At 39.8% G+C, this 25,044-nt stretch overlaps 1 protein-coding gene across 2 annotated transcripts; it reads right to left on the reverse strand.

The window, feature by feature from the left end:
- Positions 1-1,606: 1,606 nt before the first annotated feature.
- PSMA5 (proteasome 20S subunit alpha 5) lies at positions 1,607-24,911 on the reverse strand. 2 transcript variants are annotated; one of them, XM_060026717.1, is made up of 9 exons: positions 24,869-24,911; positions 20,686-20,752; positions 14,017-14,143; positions 11,709-11,776; positions 10,663-10,770; positions 10,463-10,521; positions 9,770-9,872; positions 8,462-8,548; positions 1,607-1,850 (listed from the first exon to the last, which is right to left on the reverse strand). In XM_060026717.1, exons 3-9 carry the CDS (start codon positions 14,063-14,065, stop codon positions 1,773-1,775), a joined length of 552 nt encoding a protein of 183 aa, XP_059882700.1. In that variant the 5' UTR covers positions 14,066-14,143; positions 20,686-20,752; positions 24,869-24,911; the 3' UTR covers positions 1,607-1,772. The 2 variants fall into 2 exon arrangements, with proteins under 2 accessions (XP_059882700.1, XP_059882691.1); XM_060026708.1 differs by having other exon boundaries at positions 24,763-24,889.
- Positions 24,912-25,044: the final 133 nt, after the last annotated feature.

Consider the following 25,044-nt stretch of genomic DNA (forward strand, 5'->3'; position numbering starts at 1 on the left):
TATTCAAATCATCAGAATTTGAAATCAGAGTACAACTTCCTACAAATGTTAGTGAAGACAATACACAATCAATTCTGCATTATTCACACGTGGATTAGCCATGTTGTGGATAGTACATTTCAAATCTCAATGAGATTTCCCTATTACTCAGTAGGTATCTAGGCTTCTCATGCCTGGCATTGTACCAAGAGTTGATGATTTAAAACCTGAGTTCAAGTCTCAACAGCTTAATTTTCTGAGTCCATGGTCACACAGCCTTACATTCTTCATCTGTTAAGTATAAGTAACAATATCTACTTCATGTGGCCATTCCTTTTAATAGATATTTATTGGACTATAATTGCTTCACAATACTGTTAGTTGCTGTTGCACAACAAATCAGCCATATGCATACACGTCCCCACATCCCCTCCCTCTTGAGCCGCCCTCCCACCCTCCCTACCCCACCCCTCTAGGTCATCACAAAGCACTGAGCTGATCTGTGCTGTGCTATGCTGCTGCTTCCCACCAGCCAACTATTTTACATTCGGTAGTGTATATATATCGATGCTACTCTCACTTTGCCCCAGCTTCGCCATCCCACCCCAGGTCATCAAGTCCATTCTCTATGCCTACCTCTTTACTCCTGCCCTGCAACTAGGTTCATCAGTACCATTTTTTTTAGATTCCATATATATGCGTTAGCATACAGTATTTGTTTTTCTCTTTCTGACTTACTTCACTCTGTATGACAGACTCTAAGTCCATCCACCTCACTACAAATAACTCAATTTCGTTTCTTTTTATGGCTGAGTAATATTCCATTGTGTATATGTGCCACATCTTCTTTATCCATTCATCTGTTGATGGACATTTAGGTTGGTTCTGTGTCCTGGCTATTGTAAATAGTGCTGCAATGAATATTGTGGTACATGTCTCTTTCTGAATTATGGTTTTCTCAGGGTATATGCCCAGTAGTGGGATTGCTGGGTCCATATGGCCATTTTTGAGGCTCCAATAGATTGATTCTTTAAATCATCTCAACCAGTCATATGCTGGCAGCTCTAACGGGGGAAGTTCATAGTATATTCCAAAGTCTAATGTAAACTACTTCTGAATTACCCAGTTCTCTCTTACTGATTTGTAATTGATTGCCAGTGAGGCCAAGATCATGAATTTGATGCTTTTATAGTCCTTGACTTCATAAAAAAAAAGAAAATCTCATTCCAAATTGTCTCTTAAGGCACAAGAAATAGTACAACATTGTAGCTGGCTTATTCCAAACCATCAGTTTTGGGGAGGGCCTCAAAACATGTTCTTTTGATGGTCAATTAGTAGCATCTCCTTCATATAAGGAAAGCAGCAAAAAATTATTTACTCAAGAAGAACTACAGAACTGAAGTTTACAGTGGTATTAGTACCTATAACACATGAGGAGGAGTTGGACTAGCTGGGAGTTCATCTGTCAACACCAAGGAATTCATAATATAGTTGATTCTGTTGTACAGAGCCACTAAAACAATTTTAGGATACTGATAGGATAGGGATGTTAATACCACTATCCTTTCTGCCCACAACACAAGTATTTTATACACAAGACTGCTTTAGAAGAGAATAGTCTATTAACAAATATTCAAAATTTTTCTTTATTTCAGAACTGCCTTTATGTACAGACATCATAAAAAAATGCACATACACTGGAGATTTTCCAAGGAATTGGAGCTGGAAATAAAAGTTAAGGGCAACTAGGAGAACTGAAACTGTCCCCAAGAAATTCTGAGGATCACGCTTCCTTAAATGTCCTTGATAACCTCTTCAAGTTCTTCCTTTGTGAACATGTGGAAATTCTGGCCAGGCTGCACTGTGGCTAGCTGGAAAGAAAACAGAGAAGGCTTAATAAGCTCGGCTCGATCACCCTGCTTATAGCCCCAGCACGGTCAGGAGAAGTTGTTGGTGACACAGCTGTTCATTAGAACTAAGGGATCTGCTGTCCCAGGGATATCCTTTCCAGCAGCAGTTCCTAAAATAGCTGTCTGACTCCAAAATAAAAATCTTCTTGACCAAATTTTCTATTTTGAGGTTAACCCACCACATAATAGTTAACCAAATGCCTGGCATCACTGTCACTTCTTGAGGTTACTTCAACAAGGATCACAAAAGCAGCAGCAAATTGGTGTCAGTAGTTTTTTCTGTTAAAGATTCCTTTAGAAATATATTAAAAGCATATTCACACACTTGCAAGTTGAACTTGTGTATGTGACCTTGGTATACTTGCCCACTCTGTGCCTCAATTTCCATCAGTAAAATGGGGATAAAAGCACCTAACTCATAGGGTAGTTGTGAGGATTAAATGTGTCAATCCATGTAAAGTGCTTAGAACAGTGTCTAGACATTGTAATAAGCACCACATAATTAACTATTATTGGTGGGTATTATTTTCTCTAAAACTGCCCATATGGTAACTTAACAAGAAAAACATTTGTTTTGTTTTTTTAAAAGGACTGGTGATGAAAAGATCTCATTAACACTGACCATAGGAAATCAGTTACCACTAAAGATATTAGTAATAACCAGCAGTCCAGATTATAATGTATTTAAGCAATAAAAGACTAGGGTCAGAAGATGGTTAGTTTCAAATTTAACCAAACCACCAGTTCTTCCATCATCTCTGCTGACAACATAGTCCCATGTTTTAGGGTAATACTGAGGAATAGGTGTCACTTCACTTTTCCCTTTAGCTTTTGTGTTTGTTTGAAATGTCATTTCCTTATATTACCTTTTTTTAACTTTAAAATTAAACATAATAGGGCATTTTTTGAGTAACATTCACTATTGATATTTAGTATAATTTGAAAACTGCCAAAATTAGCACAGCTCAGTTACATAATGTTTATTATTTTCTGCCTCAACTACAGGTAAAATTTAGAAGAAGACTACTACTGCACATCTTAAAACACCTGAAGATCTGGTCTGGGGACAGACTAAAAAAAATGTTCTCTCAAAGCCTGCAGTCTCCACTAGATTCTCCTAAAAGATCTATCCAATTACACGAAATATCAGAAGAGTCCCAAACATATTTGTAAAATGTATGTTAAATAATTTAGTGATGTCCATATAGACCATGAGTTCTATTCCAAGGAAATTAAAATATATAAATGCTTTTCTTAAGGACATGAGGACAGAGAGATACAAAGTCAATAAACCAGAGAAGAGTGAGAGCCTATAGAGTTTATTGTCAAGTCACCCATGGCTCACAGGCTAGTCCTCCCAAACCATTACAGGGGCTAAAAACCAGAAACTGGGCAACTCTGAATTAGAACAGTCCTATAGAACCAGGCTGCAAATCAATACTAATAGGACTTAAACCAAATACTGCCTTCAGGAAGGTACCCATCACTAGATGAGTAAAAATAACCCCTTGCCATTTACTTACATAATCTATATGAAAGCTACTTTTCTATTTATCTCATTTTACTTTCTTTTTTTAAAAATACATTTATTTATTTATTTATTTATTATTTTTGGCTGTGTTGGGTCTTCCTTGCTGCACGCGGGCTTTCTCTAGTTGCGGTGAGCGGGGACTACTCTTCATGGCAGTGCACGGGCTTCTTTTTCATTGCGGTGGCTTCTCTTGCTGCGGAGCACAGGCTCTAGGCGTGTGGGCTTCAGTAGTTGTGGCACTCAGGATCAGTAGTTGTGGCTTGCGGGCTCTAGAGCACAGGCCCAGTAGTTGGGGCACACGGGCTTAGTTGCTCCGTGGCATGCAGGATCTTCCTGGACCAGGGATCTAACCTGTGTCCCCTGCATTGGCAGGAGGATTCTTAACCACTGCGCCACCAGGGAAATCCTCACTTTACTTTCAAAAAACCTCTGTGAGGCAGGTAAAACAGATATTTTCTTTTATTGATTTGATCAATAATTAATTGCTAAGCACCTGTGTACTAGTTACAGTTGTACAAGGCACTAGAGATCCAAACATGAAGAAAGTCTGTCTTATTTACTAAGAGCTCTAGACACCAAATGCTTTTAAAGTCAGGTAAGTGTTACAACAGAGCCAAGCATACATAAAGGCACAAAGGAGTAATCTAGGGGGAGTCCAGGAAGGCTTCAAGGAGAAGCAATCTTTGAGTTGTATCTTAAAGCACTACAAGAATGGGTCAGTCAAGGAGCAGAGGGCAGACTGAATATGCAAATGCATAAATGCACGAAACAAGATGATGCATTTGCAAAACTGAAAGTAATTCCAAATGACTAGAGCAGAAGTTGCATATGTGATGAGATGAAATGGAGAGGTAGCAGGAGTTCAGAGCTCATACAGAGATAGTGTATTAAAGTGTTAAAAAGTACAGGACCGGGCTTCCCTGGTAGTGCAGTGGTTGAGAGTCCACCTGCCGATGCAGGGGACACAGGTTCGTGCCCCGGTCCGGGAAGATCCCACATGCTACGGAGCAGCTAGGCCCGTGAGCCATGGCCGCTGAGCCTGCGCGCCCGGAGCCTGTGCTCCGCAATGGGAGAGGCCACAACAGTGAGAGGCCTGCGTACCGCAAAAAAAAAAAAAGGACAGGACCCCAAATCAGACCTGGTTTCAAACCGTGACCCCACCATTTACCAATACTGTTACTTTGGGCAAGGTCTTGCCTTCTCAAAGCCTCAGTTTCCTCCTCTGTAAAATGGAAGTAGGAATACCTATCTCATAAGGCTATTGTGAGGATTAAAAGATAATTGCATGTAAAATTAGCAAGGTACCTAACAGGTTAAACATATGCCTTAAGAAGTAGTGAACTACTATGACATGAAAAGAAGTTTGGAATTTATCTTGCAGACAGTTAAGAGTCAGAAAAGACTTTTTACAAGTGGAGGACAATTGAGATTAGATATGCAATTTAGAATATCCACTTCAGTAGCACAATGGCAGGGGAAATGGAATGAAAATGAGGAGGGTAAGGCTAGAGGCAGGAAGACTACCTAGGAAATCTCAAAACATACAAGGCAGGAGAAAAATGAGGGCCTGAACAAGAGAAGGCCCTAGGAACAGGCATGAAGAAGAGGCACTGATATGAGTTATTTAAGGAGGCAAAGAAACAAATCGGTGAAGGCAAAGGGAGGTCAGAGTCTTCCAGGTTTCTGCTGTGAATGACAGGTTCACTGAAGGTGTCATCAACCAGAATTAGAAATAAGGGAAGAGGAAATGGTTTTCAGGAAAAATGATGAGTTTAGTTTTACAACGGTCAAAAATTTGAGGTGTCTGCTTCAGAAAAGGTCATATAAGAAGTCTTAAAAATGACCATGAAATCTGATAAAGAGGAGTTATGTTAGCAAGGGGCAGTCTCAGGGAAATAATAACAGAAACCAAGGCAGTGATTGAGAAATAAATGAGCGCGAGGCAGTGAAGACAATGAATACAGATTCATCATCTAGCAATTAAAGGTTAAAAGATATGATGAATGGAATAGCAATAAAATGTAACAAACTCCTGAATTTCAAAATTATTAAGTGAAAGAAGTGAGACACAAAAAGAATACACACTGTAAGATCCATTTATAAGAAATTCTAGAACATGCAAAACAAATCTATAGTGACAAAAAGCAGATCAGTGGGAAGGAAGTGACTAAAAAGGGGCATGAGGGAACTTTTGGGGATAACAGAAACGTTCTGTATTTTGTGGTTGTGGATACAAGGGTTATACCTTTGTCAAAATTCACTGAACTGTAAACTTAAAACAGGCACACACTACAGTATGTACATTATGCCTCAATGAAGTTGATCTTTTAAAAAAGGATACTAGGTAGAGAGAGGGGTTGACAAAGGTGGGTTTTGTTTTTTTGTTTCTCTAAAGATGCAACTTGGAAATTTTCCCTTTTTGAGGGGAAGTGGCTGTTGAGGAGAGGCTGGTGACGCAAGGGACAACTGGAGGAGCAGGGACCTCAAAGAGATAGAGGAGGGTGGGCTCTAGAGCAGTGGCTCCCAAATGCCTGACCTTCTTAGGCTGAGCATCAGAGTCACCCAAGGAGATTTCACAAATAGAGATTTTTGATGGACAGCCAAAGACTGATGGACAGACAGGTTTGGAAACCATGAGTTAGAGCTTGGAAAAGTGGAAGTGCCCCTGTGTTAAAGGGAAGAAAACTCTAGTCAGGGATTAATGATAGAGCGTGGATGGGACACACACCTGATACTCTCTTCAAAGCAACACTGTAGTTGCACTGAAACTGAATGAGCTAAAAAATATCTTTGAAGTTTTAGTTGAACCAAGCAGGGCTTAGAACCTTCACTGTGAGATCAAAAGAGCTACATGTGAATTACTCTGAGGTAGCAAGGAGATAGTCTTAGTGGAAATGCCAAGACCCTATCTCATTCAGTACCACAGAAAACAAAGCACAAAAGGAACTGACAAAATCCCTCCTAAGGGTCAATATGGGCTATCGTTGCATATTTTGCGCCTCATCATCTCAGAGACTGGCACGAAGGGGAAGCATTTTCAAATCTTTGCTGAGAAGGTGAAAAAACAACTATTTATGAAGTAAGTTTTCCATTTCCATTCCATAACCCCCTCTCCCCATGCCTGCTGAAGAAGCAAGCCAAACACCCCTCCCGCAGCCCCAACCTCTCTCCAACTCTTCTCAGACCTTCCCACCATTAGGCCAGCCCCTTGTTCTGGTGCCCAATTTTGCCCCTTTCACTGCAGCCTAAGGAACCGGGCTCTATTGGTGACAGATTGACAAACAATACTCTCCAGTACTCTCTCCATTCTTCTGCCCATAACCAGTCAATCCTTTGCCAGAGATTTATCTAAATATACATTTTCTCAATCTATGCTGAGTATAGCTGAAAAGTATCCTGGTAAGTGCTGATCGGTTTAATTACTGATTTGTGATTCCAGCTTCAGTTGGCCTTTAAAATTTTTTTTTTTTTTTTTCCTTCCTGTGGTACGCAGGTCTCTCACTGCTGTGGCCTCTCCCTTTGCGGAGCACAGGCTCCGGATGTGCAGGCCTAGCGGCCATGGCTCATGGGCCCAGCCGCTTCGCGGCATGTAGGATCTTCCCAGACTGGGGCACGAACCCGTGTCCCCTGCATCGGCAGGCAGACTCCCAACCACTGCGCCACCAGGGAAGCCCTAAAAACTTAATTAAAATATAATATACATACATACCATGCCTCCAAGGGTAACCACTATCCTGACTTTTCACAACAACTTGTTTTGTGATTTCAGCCTCAGCTAGCGTATTTTAATGTGACCCAGCAATCCTTTTACTCATCCCTGTCTTCCCTTTTCCCTATCCATAATGACGTTTCCAAATATTTTCCATTCCTTTTAATTTCACTGTTGCATTCACCCACCTTCAGCAGATGATCTAACAATCACCAGGGAAATATAATACCTCTCTCCCAGTTCACCTCCAAGCCTGCCTTAACTTTACTCATCATTACCTCCCATCCTGCTGTCTACTCTTAGGATCCTAAATAAGGGCATTCAGAATCTGGTCCACGTCTCTCCAGTGTCATCTCCCTATCTCACATACATCTCACACTCCAGCATTCAGATAAATCCCTCAGAGTCCCCTTTTACGCACAACGTTATTTTACATGTCCTGTTCCCTCTTCCTGGAATACCATTCTCTTCCCTTCTCCTAACTTCACCTCTTCCAGTAAGCTTTCCTAACGCCCCAGTATAAGTTATATGTTCCTGTGTCAATCCATTCATATTGCTATTACAGAAGTATCAACCCAAGCTGTTATTATCTGTATGTCCTCTATACTACTTAATGGGAACTGGATTTTCTGTGTCTGTATCCCTGGCATCTACATAGTACCTGGCATGTAATGGGTATTCAATATAATGCTGAATCAATTCTATTTTTCAAAACCAACTCCTTCATTTGTACCATGCCTTCTCTCTTCTAGAACTTTTCCATCACTATCTAACTTCCACTTTTAATTCTTTTTTTTTTTTTGGTGGTACGCGGGCCTCTCACTGCTGTGGCCTCTCCTGTCGCAGAGCACAGGCTCCGGACGCGCAGGCCCAGCAGCCATGGCTCACGGGCCCAGCCGCTCCGCGGCACATGGGATCCTCCTGGACCAGGGCACGAACCCGTGTCCCCTGCATCGGCAGGCGGACTCTCAACCACTGCGCCACCAGGGAAGCCCTTAATTCTTTTAACATTTTTCTATCCACTACTTGCTTCTCAGACTATAAAAGTATTTTCAAGTCTTTCCCCATCCTTAAAAAGACAAAAATCCTTTTCTTTAATGCTGCCTGCTGCTGACATTAATTACTTCTTGAGAAGGCAGCATATTCTTGTTTTGTCCACTTCATCACTCCCTTTTATTCTTTAACTCACCAAATTCTGGCTTCTGCCATACCACGTTACTAAAGTTGCTTATTCACAGGATAATAACTTCTTGAGAACTGAGCATACAAAAATGTTACTATCTTGATCTTCAGCAATGAGAGCTATGATATCTGAATAAAACAGAAAAATACCTCTATGTTAGTTGCATTCAGCTTCTCCTCCATTACTTGTTTGAGGATTATGAGTGAAGATTTGATGGCTTCTTTCAGTGTCATAGACTTGAAACAAAGAGGGCAAGAAGAGTAGCCATTAATTGTACATAATCCCTCCTTCCTTCAAAGATTTCCCCTATATCTCCCTGAAGAAATGATTTAGCAAATATTAATAAATCAAACATCTCAATAAGTACAGTGCATTACAAGTATCTCCAGAATTCAGGTAAATGGTAAATAAGTAGAGTACCTTTATTCAGAGAAAAAAAAGTCTTATTTTGAACCAGAACAAAGTTACCAACTTTAATATGTTAAGTGATCTTTGAAGAAGGGGAAAGTTAGACTTCTCTAGTTATTGTCTTTTGATTTAGAAGCAAGATAATATTGATGATATCCTGTGAATAATAATTCCCAAATGATCTAGAAGGTAGCCCAATGGTTTAGAAAATCTGCTCTTTGCTTACCCCATTTTGTATCTAATTTCCTGCACACGTAAAAGCAATACTAGAAGTTGATTTAAGCAGGCATCCCTGTATGAACCACCTGAATGACAAGTAGGGCAGCCTTCAGCCACTACAATGAGTTACCCCAAACCAAGGTTTCCCATCCCACAAAGATAAAAAGTACCAAATGCCCACTTGCTTGGAGAGCCAGACTAGGAAATATAAACTGCTAAGTAAAGCTGTGAAGATAAAGGATAAACAAATTGTGGTATATCTATACCATGGCATACCACTCATCAATAAAAAGAAACTACTGAAATGTGCAAAAATACGAACGTATCTCAAAAACAGTACGTTGAACAAAAAAAGGCAGACATGAAAATACAAACTGTATGATTCTATTCATAGAAAGACCAGACAAAACTAATCTACAACGGTAAATGTGCCTGAAACGGGGGAAGAGACTGACTGGAGAGGAGGCAAGCATTCTGGGGCAGGGTGATGGAAGTGTGCTATATATATATGTATCTATTTTAAATTATTTATTTATTTATTTGGCCGCGCCGGGTCTTAGTTGTGGCATGCGGTATCTTTTAGCTGCGGCCTGTGGGATCTAGTTCCCTGACCACAGCTCGAACCGGGGCCCCCTACATTGGGACCGTGGAGTCTTAACCGCTGGACCACCAGGGAAGTCCCTATATTTTGTTTTAAGTGCTGGTTACAAGGGTGTATACAATTGTCAAAACTCATAGAACTGAACTCTTAGGTCTGTGCATTTTATTTTATGTAAATTATACCATGATTTAAAAAAAGGATAATAGAAGTCGTGAGAATGCTTAATTACCTTGTGGTAAACTTCTTGCAAGGAGCTCTGGGCACCCTCTGAGGCAGAGCCAATCGCTCGAGCATCACACTGTACAAAGGTTCCAGATGGGTCCATATGAAACCTGCAAAACCACCAAAAAGAAGAGGATTAAAATGCTTAAGAACGGTGGCATTTTATGTAACAAACGTCTCACTAAAAAATATAAATGCTTGGCCCTGCAGCCAGGAAATACCGAGGCACAAATCCAAAAGATGTTCTATGGCTGGAGAAACCAGATCTTTTAAAAAGTGTTTAAGAAAACTAATAATAATTTCCTCAGGGATTTAGAAGAGAAGTATGTATAAGAATACTTTATATAGAGAGTATATATAAATATGATACTTATGTATGCCTATCTAAATACTATTTGAGGACAGGAATCAAATCAATATTCCAAAGCAAGGCTCAAACACATTTTGACTATAGCAACAAAGTTACTTCTAATTTCTTTCCAGAAATAGCACTGATTCCAGTAGAGGAGTTCTTCATAAAATCCCCAAATTTGTTTTTGTGTAAGCAGCACAGAATCAATGAACTTTATAGAATTAGAAGCCCTTCATTTTTACAACTCTACAATAATCTTCTCACTTGATTTAAACAACCAGTCCCATCCCAAATGAAAATAATTCTCCCAAAAAGGAAGCAGGAAAAAAATGGCCAAATGGTACTTACAGCTGGGGTCCTTTTTCATCAACTCCTCCAAATAACAGTGCTACTCCAAAGGGACGAGACTAGAACCAAAAAGCAGGAGGTATTAAGATAAATAGCTATGAAGTAGGGGGGCGAGAAGAGACAGGAAAGACATGTTCCGAGGACAAATGTCATCAGTTCCACAGGACAGCAAGAAAGCTTCGCACAAGCGTCAAACTCACCATGGCACCTGGATCTGCATCTTCTTCTCCAAACTGTAGAGCCAGATTTGACACAGCCTGAGTCACACTCTCCACTGTCATGGTCTCATTGTAGGTGAACCAGTGGTTCTAAAAGAAGAGCAAAGCATGGTCTACCTTTCGTAAGAATGGCATTAAAAGTAGCCCACCATCTCACCACACACATCCCTTTGAACTGTGGTTAAAAACTGAATGCTCAAGCTCTGGTGTGTTTTCCTTAACATTAAACTCAAATGCTCGGGACTGCATGAGAGGAAGAGAAATAGCTCTGGAAATAAAGTTATATCAAAAGGACTCTAAGCAATGACGACTTTTCAAGGGAGAGGACTGCTCCCTTGAAAAACAGAGTTAACCCTTCAGAGCACCAAATCTAGTCTTTTCACAAAGTGAAGGCTAATAGCTGAGTGCCGCTTTCCCTCAAAGGCCCTATCTTAGCATTCTGTTGGAGTTTAAATTAAATGACTTATTCTTACATAAGTACTGACAGCAAACCTGCAAATAAGCACAAAAAAAATTTTTTACCAATCAGATATTTTTTTCTTACCAGTCTACTACTCTGTAGGCAGCAGGAGCTCAGTTAAAAAAAAAAAAAAATCAGTATTCCTAACCAGCATTTATCACCTGGTACATATCATTACTCACTACAGGAGAGCTGTCATTTGCAAGCCTAGCTGCAAAGGCAGTTGGGGTGAGAATTCCTTTAGCTATTTCTACCTCTTGCTATGGTGCTCCCACAGAAAGTCAATTAGGGAACAGAATACAGTGCAATGCTTGCTTTATATAAGGCAAGTCAAAAAGAAGCAAGAGACTGTCAGCACTATTTACCAGGGCTTCCTCAAAGCTGCAATGGTTGGATGGCTAGACTCCAAGCCTCAGAAAGTTGTAACTAGGGATTCTACCCAAAATCACTCCCAAGAGCTACATCTGATATTAACACAGATACCTGCAGTACAGCCCAGGCAGTTATATCATCACTAAACAAGGAACACAAGCATCATGGTAAAAAGGAGAGATGATGCTAATTTTACCTGTGTTTCCACTCTGGCTTTATCAATTAAAGTCTTAGCATCAGCAATTAGCCCACTCATGGCACAACCTGCAATGTAAAAGCAACAGTGACCCGATAGCCAAATCCTTGTAGAACTCTTTCATCCACTCAGGAAATACTGAAATTCTGGAGTGAAACCATGGCAGCCATTCAGCAATCCCATAGCAATATACCTAAGAGATTAGATGGGAAATTATCTACACTGAACACAAGTATAATTATATCACTAACAAATAAAAACCATTCATAATGAAACAGAAGTCTAGCTATTAAGGTAGGAGACAGAGAAGAGCAGCTACTCAAACATGAATTTCCACACGTTACATCCTCAAGCATTCCTTCAGCACTCTTTGGTAGCCCGTGATGCACTTTCAAACTAAGCAAGCACTAACAGTCCAACAGGAGAAACAAGGGAAAAAAAATAACTATCTCACTATGAGCTACAATGGAAGACCCTAGAAGAAAATCAAGTCTTTTCACTTTCTGACCAAACACAAACTAGTTATATGAGAGATGGCCCAAGATGCCAAGATTATGGCTGTGACGTTACACGTCATGACTCAAATCTAAATTTCCAGCCTGGGTCTCACTCCCACATTTCAGACCTATAAAGCCAAACGACTCCCTTAATATATCTACTTGGATATACCACAGACTCAACTCATTTCCCTTCTAGGCTCCATCTTTTTCCCTGGCCCTCACAACCAACTGAATCCCAAATTCTATCAATTGCTGTCTGATTAGCCTGTCTGGCATTAGTCCTTACCTCTCCGTCTTCTGGCCACCACCTTGGTTAATCCTTCATTATCTCTTTATTTGGACTATTAAAAAAATTTCTGACCTGGTCTCCCTGCCTCCAGTCTCAGCCCCCTTCACTGTACCTTCAACACTACTATCAGAATGGTCTTTCTCAAATTCTAATCTGATCATATTTCCTCAGTGCTCAAAACCTTGGCAATGCAAAAGGATCAAGTTCAAGCTCTTTAGTGTGGTAAAAAGGACTTCCACTGTTTGATCCCAGACTCATTTCTTGCCACATTCCACCTGCCAGTCATGCCAAACTGCGTGTGCCAGGGTATTTTATATTTTACACCACCACAGCTTTGCTCTTCTATTCCCTCCGACCAGAAAGCTCTCCCCTGTTACACCCAGACACTTATTCACTTGGTAAACACTTCCTTGTCTTTTAGAATTCAGTTCAGCTCAAGCATCACCTTTATGGAATCCTTTTCTGAAAACCTCACTACCACTGGCCCCAGGGAAAACTAATTGTTTCCTCCATTGTACCCCTACTAAGCATATACTACAGCCTTTCTTAATACCTACTTCACTTAATTGCATTGACTTATTTACATATCTACCTCTGTTATTAAACTGTATGCTCCTGGAACACACGGGGACTATGTCTCATTCCTTTGTGTGCCCCTGGTGTCTAGCACAAAGTCTGGCACATAATAGGTTCTCAATTTGTTGAATGAAGTGACACTGACCTACCTCCAAAAGGTAGATGGCTTCAGAGAAAGTAGATAAAATGTTCTAATCTTAAAAGACTAAATCTCAGTTTCTGTATCTATGAAAGAGATAATGTCAAGCTCCCTGAGTCACTATGGCATTTGATTCTGACGCCCTCAAGCAATTAATTATTTTACCAATGTTTCAGTAATTAGATGACTAGATAGGTTAAGTAAATGTGGGCAGTCAACTAAAATGCCATGCTATAAATAAGTAGAACTACTCATCATGCTACAATGATGCCAGAAGCCACGGCAGGGGAATTTAACAGGGACCCAAAAAAGGGAGGAAGGGAAGGTGAGGGGAGATAGACTGAAATGATAAATCTGAAAACAGAGGAAGAGTACCGATCTGGGTCAAAGTCTATCATCCTTATACTCTCTGCACCTTGGTCACTCTGAAGATCTTTAAGAATTTCTCTTTGCTTAGTGGACACCCCTACCTTCCCACACAATCCTCTGCTCCAGGTAGCCTCCTAATGTTATGCATCGATGAGGACCCAGCCACCATAGGGAGCTGGCCTATGATTCAACCTTCACATATTTCAATAACCATCACATTTGCCAAGTATAAATCTGAGGGAGAAAGGAACGTCTGGGAGTAGGTGAATCCTATAACTGCTTCCTACTACCTATATTATGCACAATGGCCTACTACCTGGAAAATGATAACTAACAAGGGATAAGATGCTCACCTAATGAACCTCCCTTGAAACATCAAAGAAGACTGATTAACCCAGGCAAGATCCTACAGAACAGCCTTCTCCTACTCCTTACCTATGTGAGCATCAATCTCTACAATTTTCTCAATGCTGCTGGGCTCCATGAGTGGAGAGGTAATTCTCTTCTCCACAGCTAGGCACACACCCTCTGATGTCTGGATCCCAATGGCTGTAGAACCAAGCTAAAGAGAAACAGGTTATGGTTATCATATAGAAGTCAAAGAACAATCTCACATACTCACCAGGAATCTCTCTGTATATCTTCACATGATAGAAGCTTCAATCAGCCATATCTAATACACAGAGAAAATAAGGAGCACCCTAATAATGTACTATTCCTGTCAATGGCAAGAGCACTGATTTACAGAATTTTGTGCTTCTAAAGGGGAAGTTCAAGGTCTTGAAAATGTCCGGAAAATGATCAACTCTAATGCCAGTTTTTTGGAGAGGGGCAGATTCTAAAGTTCTAAACATAGAGGGCAAGAAGTAATACAACTCTAATGTTTTTTCTGGACTTGGTATCTTTTTACCTCTGCTACCTTGATCTATCCAAAAAGGTGATATCCCTCAAATCTATGTGACTCCAGAAAAGTCATTTACTTAAAAAAAAAAAACAAAGAAAGAAAAAAGAAAAGATAAAGAAACACCAACAACATAAAAATATCTTTCAAGGTCACTAGCAGTCTACAATATAGCTTGATTTCATCTCTCCATCTCCATGTCACCATCCTAGTCACCCACCCCTCTTTGTCTCAGTTTCCTTATCTACAAAAGGGGGATAATAACAACAATACCTACACATCAAGAGGGGTAAACACACATACATAAAATGCTTAAAATGGTAACTTGTACGTAATAAATGAGCAACAAATGTTAGCTATTTTTTTATATGCCAAGATTACTTCAATAGCCTCCTTAGTCTATCTTTAATCTCTCTCTCCCAATGTATCTTTCATATTATGGCCTGACTGATACAATAAAATACTATTTTCATTATATTTCTCCTTCTCTAAAGAATTAATATCTCTCTATACTGCCTGTAACATAAAATCCAAGTAAAGCTTCCAGAGTCCTCAAAACCTAATCCTACTTTACTCTTCCAACTTTATTATTTATCATTCTCCAGCAAAATCCCTCAGGTATAGCCAAATCCATTTTCTCATGCTATATTATCCGCTACCCTTGTTCTGCCCATGCTGTCCCACCTGGAATACGTTCCTCCCTTTGCCTATCCAAATTCCACCCATCATTCATAAAGGCTTCCATAACTATGCGTGCTCTCTCCTCTAAATAATCACTATATTTACTTACAGTAAATCACTATATTTACTTAGTTCTACAAAGCAATGACTATCAGTGTGAGCATCAGATTCCTGGCGTCTGTTATTGCAAAGTATTCCAAAGAATTTCATAAATCATTGTGCATAACATGCTTAAAACGCATGCAGACTGAATGATCATGTCTCTTACATATATGTATTATTTTTCAAATGTGTAAAGTTGTGACTTTATTTAGAAGTGTTATTAAATATATATACCTGCTTTTCACTGTATATTTTCTTAATGGTACATGCATAACTACAGGAGATAAAATGTCAAAGAATTTTATGTAAAAAATGAGTGCTCTTACTTCTAAGTAAAGGTGTAGACTGAATACATACATTAGCTCTACTCCTTCTCCAAGCCTTAGAACAGGAGATTAAAAGGCTTAAGCGGGGACTGGATAAATCCACTAGGACAAAGAGTGGACAAAGACACAGACACAAAATTTTAAAGCAAGAAGATGGGTTAGTGATTACTTACTTAGCAAACCTGAGAAATCCAAATCCTAAGCCAGTAGTAAAGAAAGTCAAGAAACAACCTGATTTCTATCATAGGACCCCCCAAAAAGGGAATGGTGGCAACAAGGACCTCTGGAAATAGAAACAGAACAGCTAAAAATTATAAAATTAGTTCAACGTTTGCTTAAGAGACAGATTTCCAGATCTCTTACCCTACGTTGTAAAGCTAGATGATGGCCCCCACTCCCACTCCTGTAGAAGACTCTGGAGAGAGTAAAACAGAGGGTCTCTAGATTGGGGGATGCCACCATCGAAGGCAGAGTACTACAGGAAAACGGGAATTAAGTAAAAATTGACAAGTTTAATGTTAAGAACCCCAGCCTTCTTTCCCTGCTCAGCTCTCAGAAGTGAGCAGGCAGAAACACCTTCAAGGCATGAAATGAGAAGAGGCAGTTTTCTCTAGAGCAGTAGTTTTCAAATTTTCTGACCCAAATCTACATTAAGAAATATACTTTATATCATGACCAAAATACACAAACAGGTACAAAGAAATAAATATAATAGAAACAAAGTTTCATGCATAAAAGAAAACACTCACCAATACTATGAGCAAAGCATTCTGAGATCTACTGCTCCAGTCTACGTCAAAAAGAAATGCTCCCATGACCTACTAAATTGATTCAGTGCCCACTAATAGGTCAAGATCTGCAGTTTAAAAATATATATCTCTAAAGAATCTAGCTTGTTCAAGGGGAAAAAGAAATCTAAAGAAAAAATTTTTTTTTAGTCCTTGAAAAAGGTATTTTCATCCATAAAACAAGAACAGGACACTAATAAGAAAAAGGAAAAAAAGCAAAAAAGCTTGGAAATTGAAAATACTTTCTTATGAAATCATTGGAGAATGGGTTCTACCAAATTGAAGGAATACATCAAAAAAGAAAATGACTTGCGATCTAACACAAGAGGGAGTTAAAGAGAGTTCCTAGGATGATGATGATAGAAGAGCCTAAGTATACAGCTGTGCAGCAGGCCCAGAGAACCAGTCCAGATTAGAGCTGGTCAAAGGCTCAAAGATTTCTTTAAGAATCTTTCACAGGATACTTAATGTGCCTGAGTGTTTTGAGAGGATATACATAACTTGGAGAGACCTTGGGGATGAATTATTGATATTTACATACTAAATTAGGCAAAATTTTTAAAGAGAATTACAAACTCCCAGGAAAACACTATTGTGCAGAAACAGAAAAACAGCTCAGGTATGAAAAGCATTTACGTAGTCTTACCAATAGAAATGTTGACTAATGATCTAACAAAATTATGATAGATATGACATACATTGAGAGGGTTGCCCTATCTCTACCCCAGTAGGAAACTGTGTATCTGTGTGTCACTGGGGGCAGAAGTCGTCATCCTTCATAATGAAAAGTCTGTGGATAATACCTAGGTGAAAAAAATGTAAGTCTGTGTTCCTATCTTAGAGATATGGAAGTAAATGCCAAGAAAATTAGCTAAAAGACTTTAAAATGTTGCATCTGAGAAGCTGAAGATAAAGAGGGGCAGGCTCAGGGATTTCTGCTTTTGTTACAAGGTTTATAAAACTATTTTACCTTCTGACTAAAACTACATGCACGTATGCCTTAAAAATACAGTTGACCCTTGAACAATACAAGTTTGAACTGTGTAGGTCCACTTACATGTGGGTTTTTTTTTTCAATGGTAATACAACAGTACTGATCTGTGGTTGGTTGAATGGGTGAATGAGGAACCACAGATATGGAGGGCCAACTATATCAATAGATTATAGGGCAATTTTAGACTGCTTGGAGGGTCGGTGTCCTTAACCCTTGCCTTGTTCAAGGGTCAACTGTAAAATAAAAAAGTCAGAAACCATTGTCAGAGAATTTAATTTGGCACTTAGTTGTCCTCTAATTGTTTTGTGTATAGTGTATTGATCTTGAATCTCCAACTGAACAGAGCAGAACAGAATTCATACCTACTTTGTAAATTTTTATTTATTTATTTATTTACTGCTGCATTGGGTCTTCGTTGCTGCGCACAGGCTTTCTCTAGTTGCGGCGAACGGAGGCTATTCTTCATTGCAGTGCGTGGGCTTCTCATTGTGGTGGCTTCTCTTGCTATGGATCATGGGCTCTAGGTGCATGGGCTTCAGTAGTTGTGGCATGTGGGCTTCAGTACTTGTGACTCGCAGGCTCTAGAGTGCAGGCTCAGTAGTTGTGGCTCACAGGCTTAGTTGCTCTGCGGCATGTGGGATCTTCCCGGACCAGGGCTCGAACCCGTGTCCCCTGCATTGGCAGGCGGATTCTTAACCACTGCGCCACCAGGGAAGTCCCCATGCCTACCTTAAAATTTTATCTAGCAGAGTTATTCTCAACCGAGAGCCATTTTACCCCCTAGGGGACAACTGACAAAGTCTGGAGACATTTCTGGTTGTCACAACTGGAGGAGTGAGTGCTACTGGCATCTAACGGGTAGAGGCCAGGGATGTTGCTAAACAGCCTACAATGCACAGGTCTGTCCCCCACAACAAAGAATTATCCGTTCTAAAACGTCAATAGTCCCTGTAATTATTTTGTGGAGGAAGTTCTCATAGCACAAGAAAAAATTTTCAACTTGTTCAATTTGGCCTCCAACTTAAATAGCTTTCTAGGACTTCCCTGGAGGCGCAGTAGTTAAGAATCCGCCTGTCAGTGCAGGGGACACGGGTTTGAGCCCTGGTCCGGGAAGATCCCACATGCCGCGGAGCAACTAAGCCCATGCACCACAACTACTGAGCCTGCGCTCTAGAGTCCGCGAGCCACAACTACTGAGCCCACGTGCCACAACTACTGAAACCCGTGCACCTAGAGACTGAGCACCACAAGGAAGAGTAGCCCCCGCTCGCCGCAACTAGAGAAAGCCCGCACGCAGCAACAAAGACCCAATGCAGTCAAAAATCAACCAATCAATTAATTAAAAAATATAATTTCTATGCTTCTACTCCAAAAAAGGGTCAATATTTTGAGACAGGCTATTTTACAAAATATATCAAGATAATTTTCTCTTGTACATTATATTTATACCCAGACATTTCAATATTACGATTCTGACTAAACTCCACCCCCACCCTGGGTTGGGACTGGGGAGATGGAGGAGGGAAGAAAGGGAACACTTGAACTGACTATGTATTATTTATTTAATATAATTCACTAGCATAGTAACCAATGTCCAGATGCTCAGAATAATACAATAATTTTGACACTGTCACAGATTTCCATTTCTTCCCCCAAACCTAACTCTAAAAGGCACTCTGCTCCCATCTCTGCTGGCTATATCTCACCCATGCCATCCATACAGCACCTCTACGTGATAATTTCTATTTGTCAGCCATTTTCAGTCATTTCTCCAGCTCCTTTCATACTACTAAATCCTTATAGTTATCAAATTGCTTTCACATTGGCTAAGTTGCCAAGACAACAACAAGGTTGTTTCAACACCTAGGAGTATGAATTTTTACACAGGTTAAGCAGCATACATTAATGGCACTACTCCATCCTAGCTCAAACTAGGGCTACAGAGATCAGATACTATCTCGTTATCTCTAAGCAACGTGGAAATTACTAGCACTAACGGGCTTAAGGAGAACCAAAAAAACTGAGAATTACTCTTCGCTTGCACATCTGGATAGAACTATTACCTTAGCTGAGGCTCAAAATAAATGCTACAGCTTGGAATTGTGATAATCTCAGACTTCATAGTAACATATGGTTTAAATATAGGGCACACATGATTAGAAATAGAAAACAGGCACTTTTTGTAGCTGGCCCATCGTTTTCTGCCCACTATCTACTACAATGCTTCCACCTTCACTTCTATGTCTTCAACTAAGAATCTTCTTTGCCCTTTCCAGATTCTCATACAACTATTTTCCCCAATACACTCTTTCTAGAAGAGGTAACTTAGAGGGAAACACAATAGTTCTCTTCAAATATGTGAGGAATTGCCTTATGGAAGAGGTTTAAACATCCTGTATGGTTCAAGGGCAAAACTAGGGCCAACTGAAGGAAACTTCAGGAAGCTAGACTTTCAATTCAATATAAGGATAAATTTCTAAACCATTATGAACGATTTCCAAACAGAATGAGCTATCTAGTGAGAAAATATTCTGTCACTAGATCTATAAAAACAGAAGCTGTTTGGGGATGCAGAGGTGATTGAAACAGAGTGAAGAGTTGGACTAGATCAGTGATTCTCAACCGTTGCTAGACACTAAGAATCACTGAGGTAGTCCTTAAAAATACTGATGCCTGGACCTTATCCTAAACGACCTAATTTAGATCTAAAGCAGAATTTAGATTATCCATAATCCAACAAATAGAAGATCCCACATAAGTAACTTTAGTATAAATAGCTTACTTTCTAACTAATTTTTTGAATACTGGTTTGAACTATTCGATTTTGTTGTTAGATTACAGGACACATCTCTTATTCAGACCCCAAAATGTCTAGTACAAATTGACAAATTTACCAACAAGAATACAGGTGATCAGTTAAATGATTTGTTCAAGATGATAAAATATCTCCCAGGTGCTAACTCAGGAATTCTAGACCCCTTTCTTTATAGCCAAGAAGATTATAAACACAAACATGTCCTTCCAACCCCACTAAGAAAAAGCTACTTACATAACTATGAAGCAGTTATTTGTTTAAAAAGTTCCAAAGTAGTTGTTAGGAATGGGATTGAAATTGTTATACAAATGGTTAATTGTGCCCAACACTGTAAATCAACCATACTTCAATAAAAAAATAAAATAACTGTGGTTGATTAAAGGGAGATAAAGAACATTTTCTAAAGGAATAGCTAAAACACATTTACTCCAAATGTTCTGCCAGCAAAGTACTAAGTTGCCATGAAATTTCAAAAACGACCCCACTTGATACTATACCTTGATAGCCTCAATGGCATATTCCACTTGAAATAATCTTCCTTCAGGAGAAAAAGTATTCACACCCCTATAATTAAAAAAAAGAAAAAAGAAAAAGGTATTAAAATTGTCAGAAAAAATAAGCATAGAGACACTAAAGTCAAGTTCCTTGACATCTAGCTCAGATGGCTACAAGATGTGCACACTGTCTTTATGCTCCTTTACCCACAACAATCTGTAGCTGTTTTTTGGTACACTAACAGTTTTTCAAGAGAATGGAACCTATACATAGAACACCTCTGCCCCACTCCCAAAGTATCTTCAAACTGATCAAATGAAAGCAGGTGACTTTCTGCCTCTATCTTGAATCAATTTGGAATCCCTCTGGTAAATTCATGCCCCCAAACTATCAGGCAATTCCTAAGAAAATGTGCATTTATCCTTATCCTCTTCCCATTACGTGAATTTGATGTTAATATCTTACTTTTTAGTAAAAGTCAGCCACAGGGACATTTCTCTATTTATTTGTATGAATTAGTATTGTTATCTGAAAAACAGACTGAGATCTGTTGCAGTTCCTAAAGCCTAACCTAGTTAATTCACTCAATACATTATACATGCCAGACTGCTCTTCTCCCTTAAACAATTCCCAACCTTTCCTTGCTCATCTGTTAGAAATCCCTTTGGAAAAGAAGCATCATGGTCTTAGCTATAAAAGCTTTCCGCACACAATGGACACTTTAAGAATATTTGAACAAATGAATGAAAATAGTTGTGCTCCTTGGTTTATGGAGTCTGGAGTTTATAACGTGTAAGATGATATAGAGCAGTGTTTTCAAATTTGTTTTATCAAAACCTCTTTTTTTAAAAAAATAAATATTTTTAATATATATATATATATCCCAAATATAAAACAGATAATAATACAAGTTGACATTTACTGAATATGTACTATATGCCTGGCACTGTTGCAAACCTTTAAATGACAACACACTTAATTCTCAAAACAATCCCATGAAATAGTATTCTAAAGCGATACTACTTTAGAGATGAGGAAGTTGAGACACAAAGAGGTTGACTAATTTGCCCAAAGTCACTCAGCATATAAGAGGCAGAACTGGAATGAGAATTCAGGCAATCTAAAACCAAGCTTTCAACTATCAGGAGTCAAAAGAGAATCTCACCATTCCAGCCTCCCATTTTCCCCAGAGGTACTATCCCTAATGTCATTTAAAAGGAAATTTAGGACTCTAAGAAACAGCTTTTAAAAATCACTGAGAGGAAAGTCCGAGGGCAGAAGACCTGGGATTAAATTCTAGTTCTGCCACTTACTAACTTTAATTTGCTCAAATGAAAAAAAAAAAATCTATCCTGCCTCTGTCATAATACAATTGGTATTGAATTGCACAGATTATGAAAGCACTTTGTAAAGTGTAAAGTACTGTGTGAATACGAATACAGTATTTTCACCCTAATTCAGGAACTTTATCCTGTTGAGGTATTACTAAGTCTTTCCTAATGTGGGCTCTGCTCTTGGCCCTGTTTTCAAACTTTCTCTGGGTTATTTCATTCATGTCAAGCACTAACTACTTCCAAATCTCTATTACCAGTTTGACCTCTTTCCTGATTAATCTGAAAGCCTCCTGAGCATTTCCATTTCGATATCCCATTAGTGCCAAACACTTGACATTTTCCAGTCTGAAATATACAGTCACCCTTGCAAAATCAGCTACATCTCCTGCCATTCCTACTTCATTTTTACTTTAAAACACCTCGCATCTCCCAGTTCCCCAAACTATAAAGTTCTGAACGATCTGACTCACTCCTCCCTTTTTCCCATAATTAACAATATGCCAAGTCATATCAATTCAAATCAGTTCCCCCCATGCCCCCCACACAGTAACTCTACACTCCCTTCCATTCTCAATGCCCTCATTACCTTTCAACTATTTTAATAGCCTTCTAACTGGTACTGATTCTCTTTCCTCTAATCCAGTCAATTAATCTCTATACAACGCAATTATGATTATGTAACTTCTTAAAATTATAATTTATGCCACACAGATGCCTACAAAATAAGACCCAAACTTCTCAACCTCATATTAAAAACCATCCAGTATCTAGCACCATAGTGTTTTCCCAGATCTCCCCCCATTCCCATATGTGTATCATATGTGCCAGCAGACTAGAATTTTCGCAAACACTATGTATGCTTTCCCACTGCCCCTCCTTTGTTCATCCTATATTCTCTGCCTCAAAACTATTCACTCTCACTCTCCATATTTATTAAAACCTTACATCTAAGACTCAGTTTATTTATGTTTTTTAAAATTTATTTATTTATTTAGGCTGTGCTTGGTCTTATTTGCAGCAAGTGGGATCTTCATTGCCGAATGTGGGCTCTTAGTTGAGGCATGCATGTGGGATCTAGTTCCCTGACCAGGGATCGAACCCGGGCCCCCTGCATTGGAAGCGCGGAGTCTTAGCCACTGAACCACCAGGGAAGTTCCTAAGGCTCAGTTTAAATATCAGCTCCTTTTGAAGTTTTCCATAATACCCTAATATTGAATGCAATCTCTCTCGTCAAACTCCCATAGTGTTGATTTGAGCTTCTCTAATGACATGAACACATTTCTGAATTATACTATAGTTACTTTTGTAAATAGTTCTTTAAAGGACAGTCTCCCATATGAGAAAAAGGAACATGATATTGTTCACTGCCATATGACAAGCATTCAAGTACCTTAGCTAAGTGAATAAAAAAGGACTGTTTTAGGCATTCTTTAGAAAGATACAAAAATGAGTAACACAAAGCAGTTAATAAAGATGTTAAGTAAATGATCACAAAAACCTTAATAAAGGTTTTCTGATAAGAATAACAATTTCCATCATACACACCCCTTACTCAAAATTATATCACCCAAAGATGATTCTTTTCAATGCTCTGGAAGCTAAATACTGACTAACAAAGTTATTTTATAGGACAGTAGGAAAAGGAGTCCGTTTTTTTTTTTTGTTTTTTTTTAAGGAGTCAGTTTTAAAACCTCACATACATCTTCTATGAGTCAGTAAAAGGATTTTTTTCTTAAAGTGGTAGTTCTAACTGATAAAACTTTTGACAGGTTCAACATATACTTGACAAGAAATGCAGCTTCTCAAGCCATCTAGTACAAAGAAAACATCTGCCTTTCCTGGCTTTAAAATTTAAAAAAAACAATAGCTATGTGAAACGTAACTGATCAAAACAGAAACTGAAAGTAAAAATGTCTACAGCATAAGTATGTACAATTTAATATTACTTAACATTTCCAAGCTCTGAAAGATTTTTTGTTTTATACAAATACAACCACCTCACAGCTTTGATTTCAAAAACAGATCTGGCTGCAACACACATTTAAAGTAACTTGCTTTAAACTGTTTAAAAAGTCAGAAAAGCTTGGGTCTAGTTGAATCAGCATGATGACAAAACTCTTGAGAACACTCTAAATTCCAGTTCCCATAAAATCAGACACCATACACTATATCTGGGCGAAGCTGAGACTTCCTTCGCGCTTCTGCAGAAACTATACATCACATCACGCCCCATTACACCTCAATCAAAGGAATGGCTGCTCTGTTCCCACAGCTAAGAAACGGAAAACGAGGTTGTGCTCCTATAAGGAAAAGGGAGCTGAAATGATCAAACCCATTAAGTGATCTCTAATTGCTTTTTCTTCCAGGCACACGTTTACATTTTTAAAAAGGCAGTCACACTCAGCACAAAAAGATGAAGGGGAGAAGGGGTGACTCCTGGCCTTTCCAGGTTAAAGGTCGGAGTCGCGGCGCGCCAGCCGCCTTTCCCCAAGCACAAAGCGGAGCTTCACGCTTCCGCACCGACTTCGGACCCAGCAGTGACTCAGCGGTAGGACAAGTGCGGCCGACAGGCGCAACTCTAGCCTGGGGAATCACAGCGGGCGGCTGGGGAAGGCGAGAGATCCCCGGGCCGGGCCAGACTCGGGATCCTGGGGCGCCCCCATGACACGGCAGAACCCAGGCCCAGACCGGGCCCCGGGCCCGCCGACCCGTAACTTCCACCCCATTTCCCCCAACCACACAGACCTGTCGTACTCAGACCGGGTGAGAAACATGGTAAGGGCAGGAGAAAGCGGCAGCGGCCACTCGGGGATTCTGAGGGCCAAGACGAGTCCACCTGCACCCAACTCACCCACACCGCCACACAGCCAAGTCTCCGTTACCAACTGCGCGTGCGCTCGCAACCCCTTCAGCCCGCCCTCCTGTACCTGCCTTCTATTGGTTGGTCGGAGTTCCCGCCGAGGTGACTGGGCCAACGCGCTTCCCCCGCCCGGCCTCGGTAGTTCCAGAGAGGGCGGGACAAAGGTC

This window comes from Delphinus delphis, chromosome 1 (assembly GCF_949987515.2).
Source record: "Delphinus delphis chromosome 1, mDelDel1.2, whole genome shotgun sequence".
Lineage (NCBI taxonomy): Eukaryota > Metazoa > Chordata > Mammalia > Artiodactyla > Delphinidae > Delphinus > Delphinus delphis.

Coding starts and splice junctions, on each gene's coding strand:
- PSMA5 (XM_060026708.1), bottom strand. CDS start 24,791: ATGTTTCTCACCCGGTCTGAGTACGACAG. Junction 14,144..20,685: donor ATGCCATTGAGGCTATCAAG/GTATAGTATCAA, acceptor GTTTCTCTTTAG/CTTGGTTCTACAGCCATTGG. Junction 10,522..10,662: donor ATGCAGATCCAGGTGCCATG/GTGAGTTTGACG, acceptor TTTTGGTTCTAG/TCTCGTCCCTTTGGAGTAGC.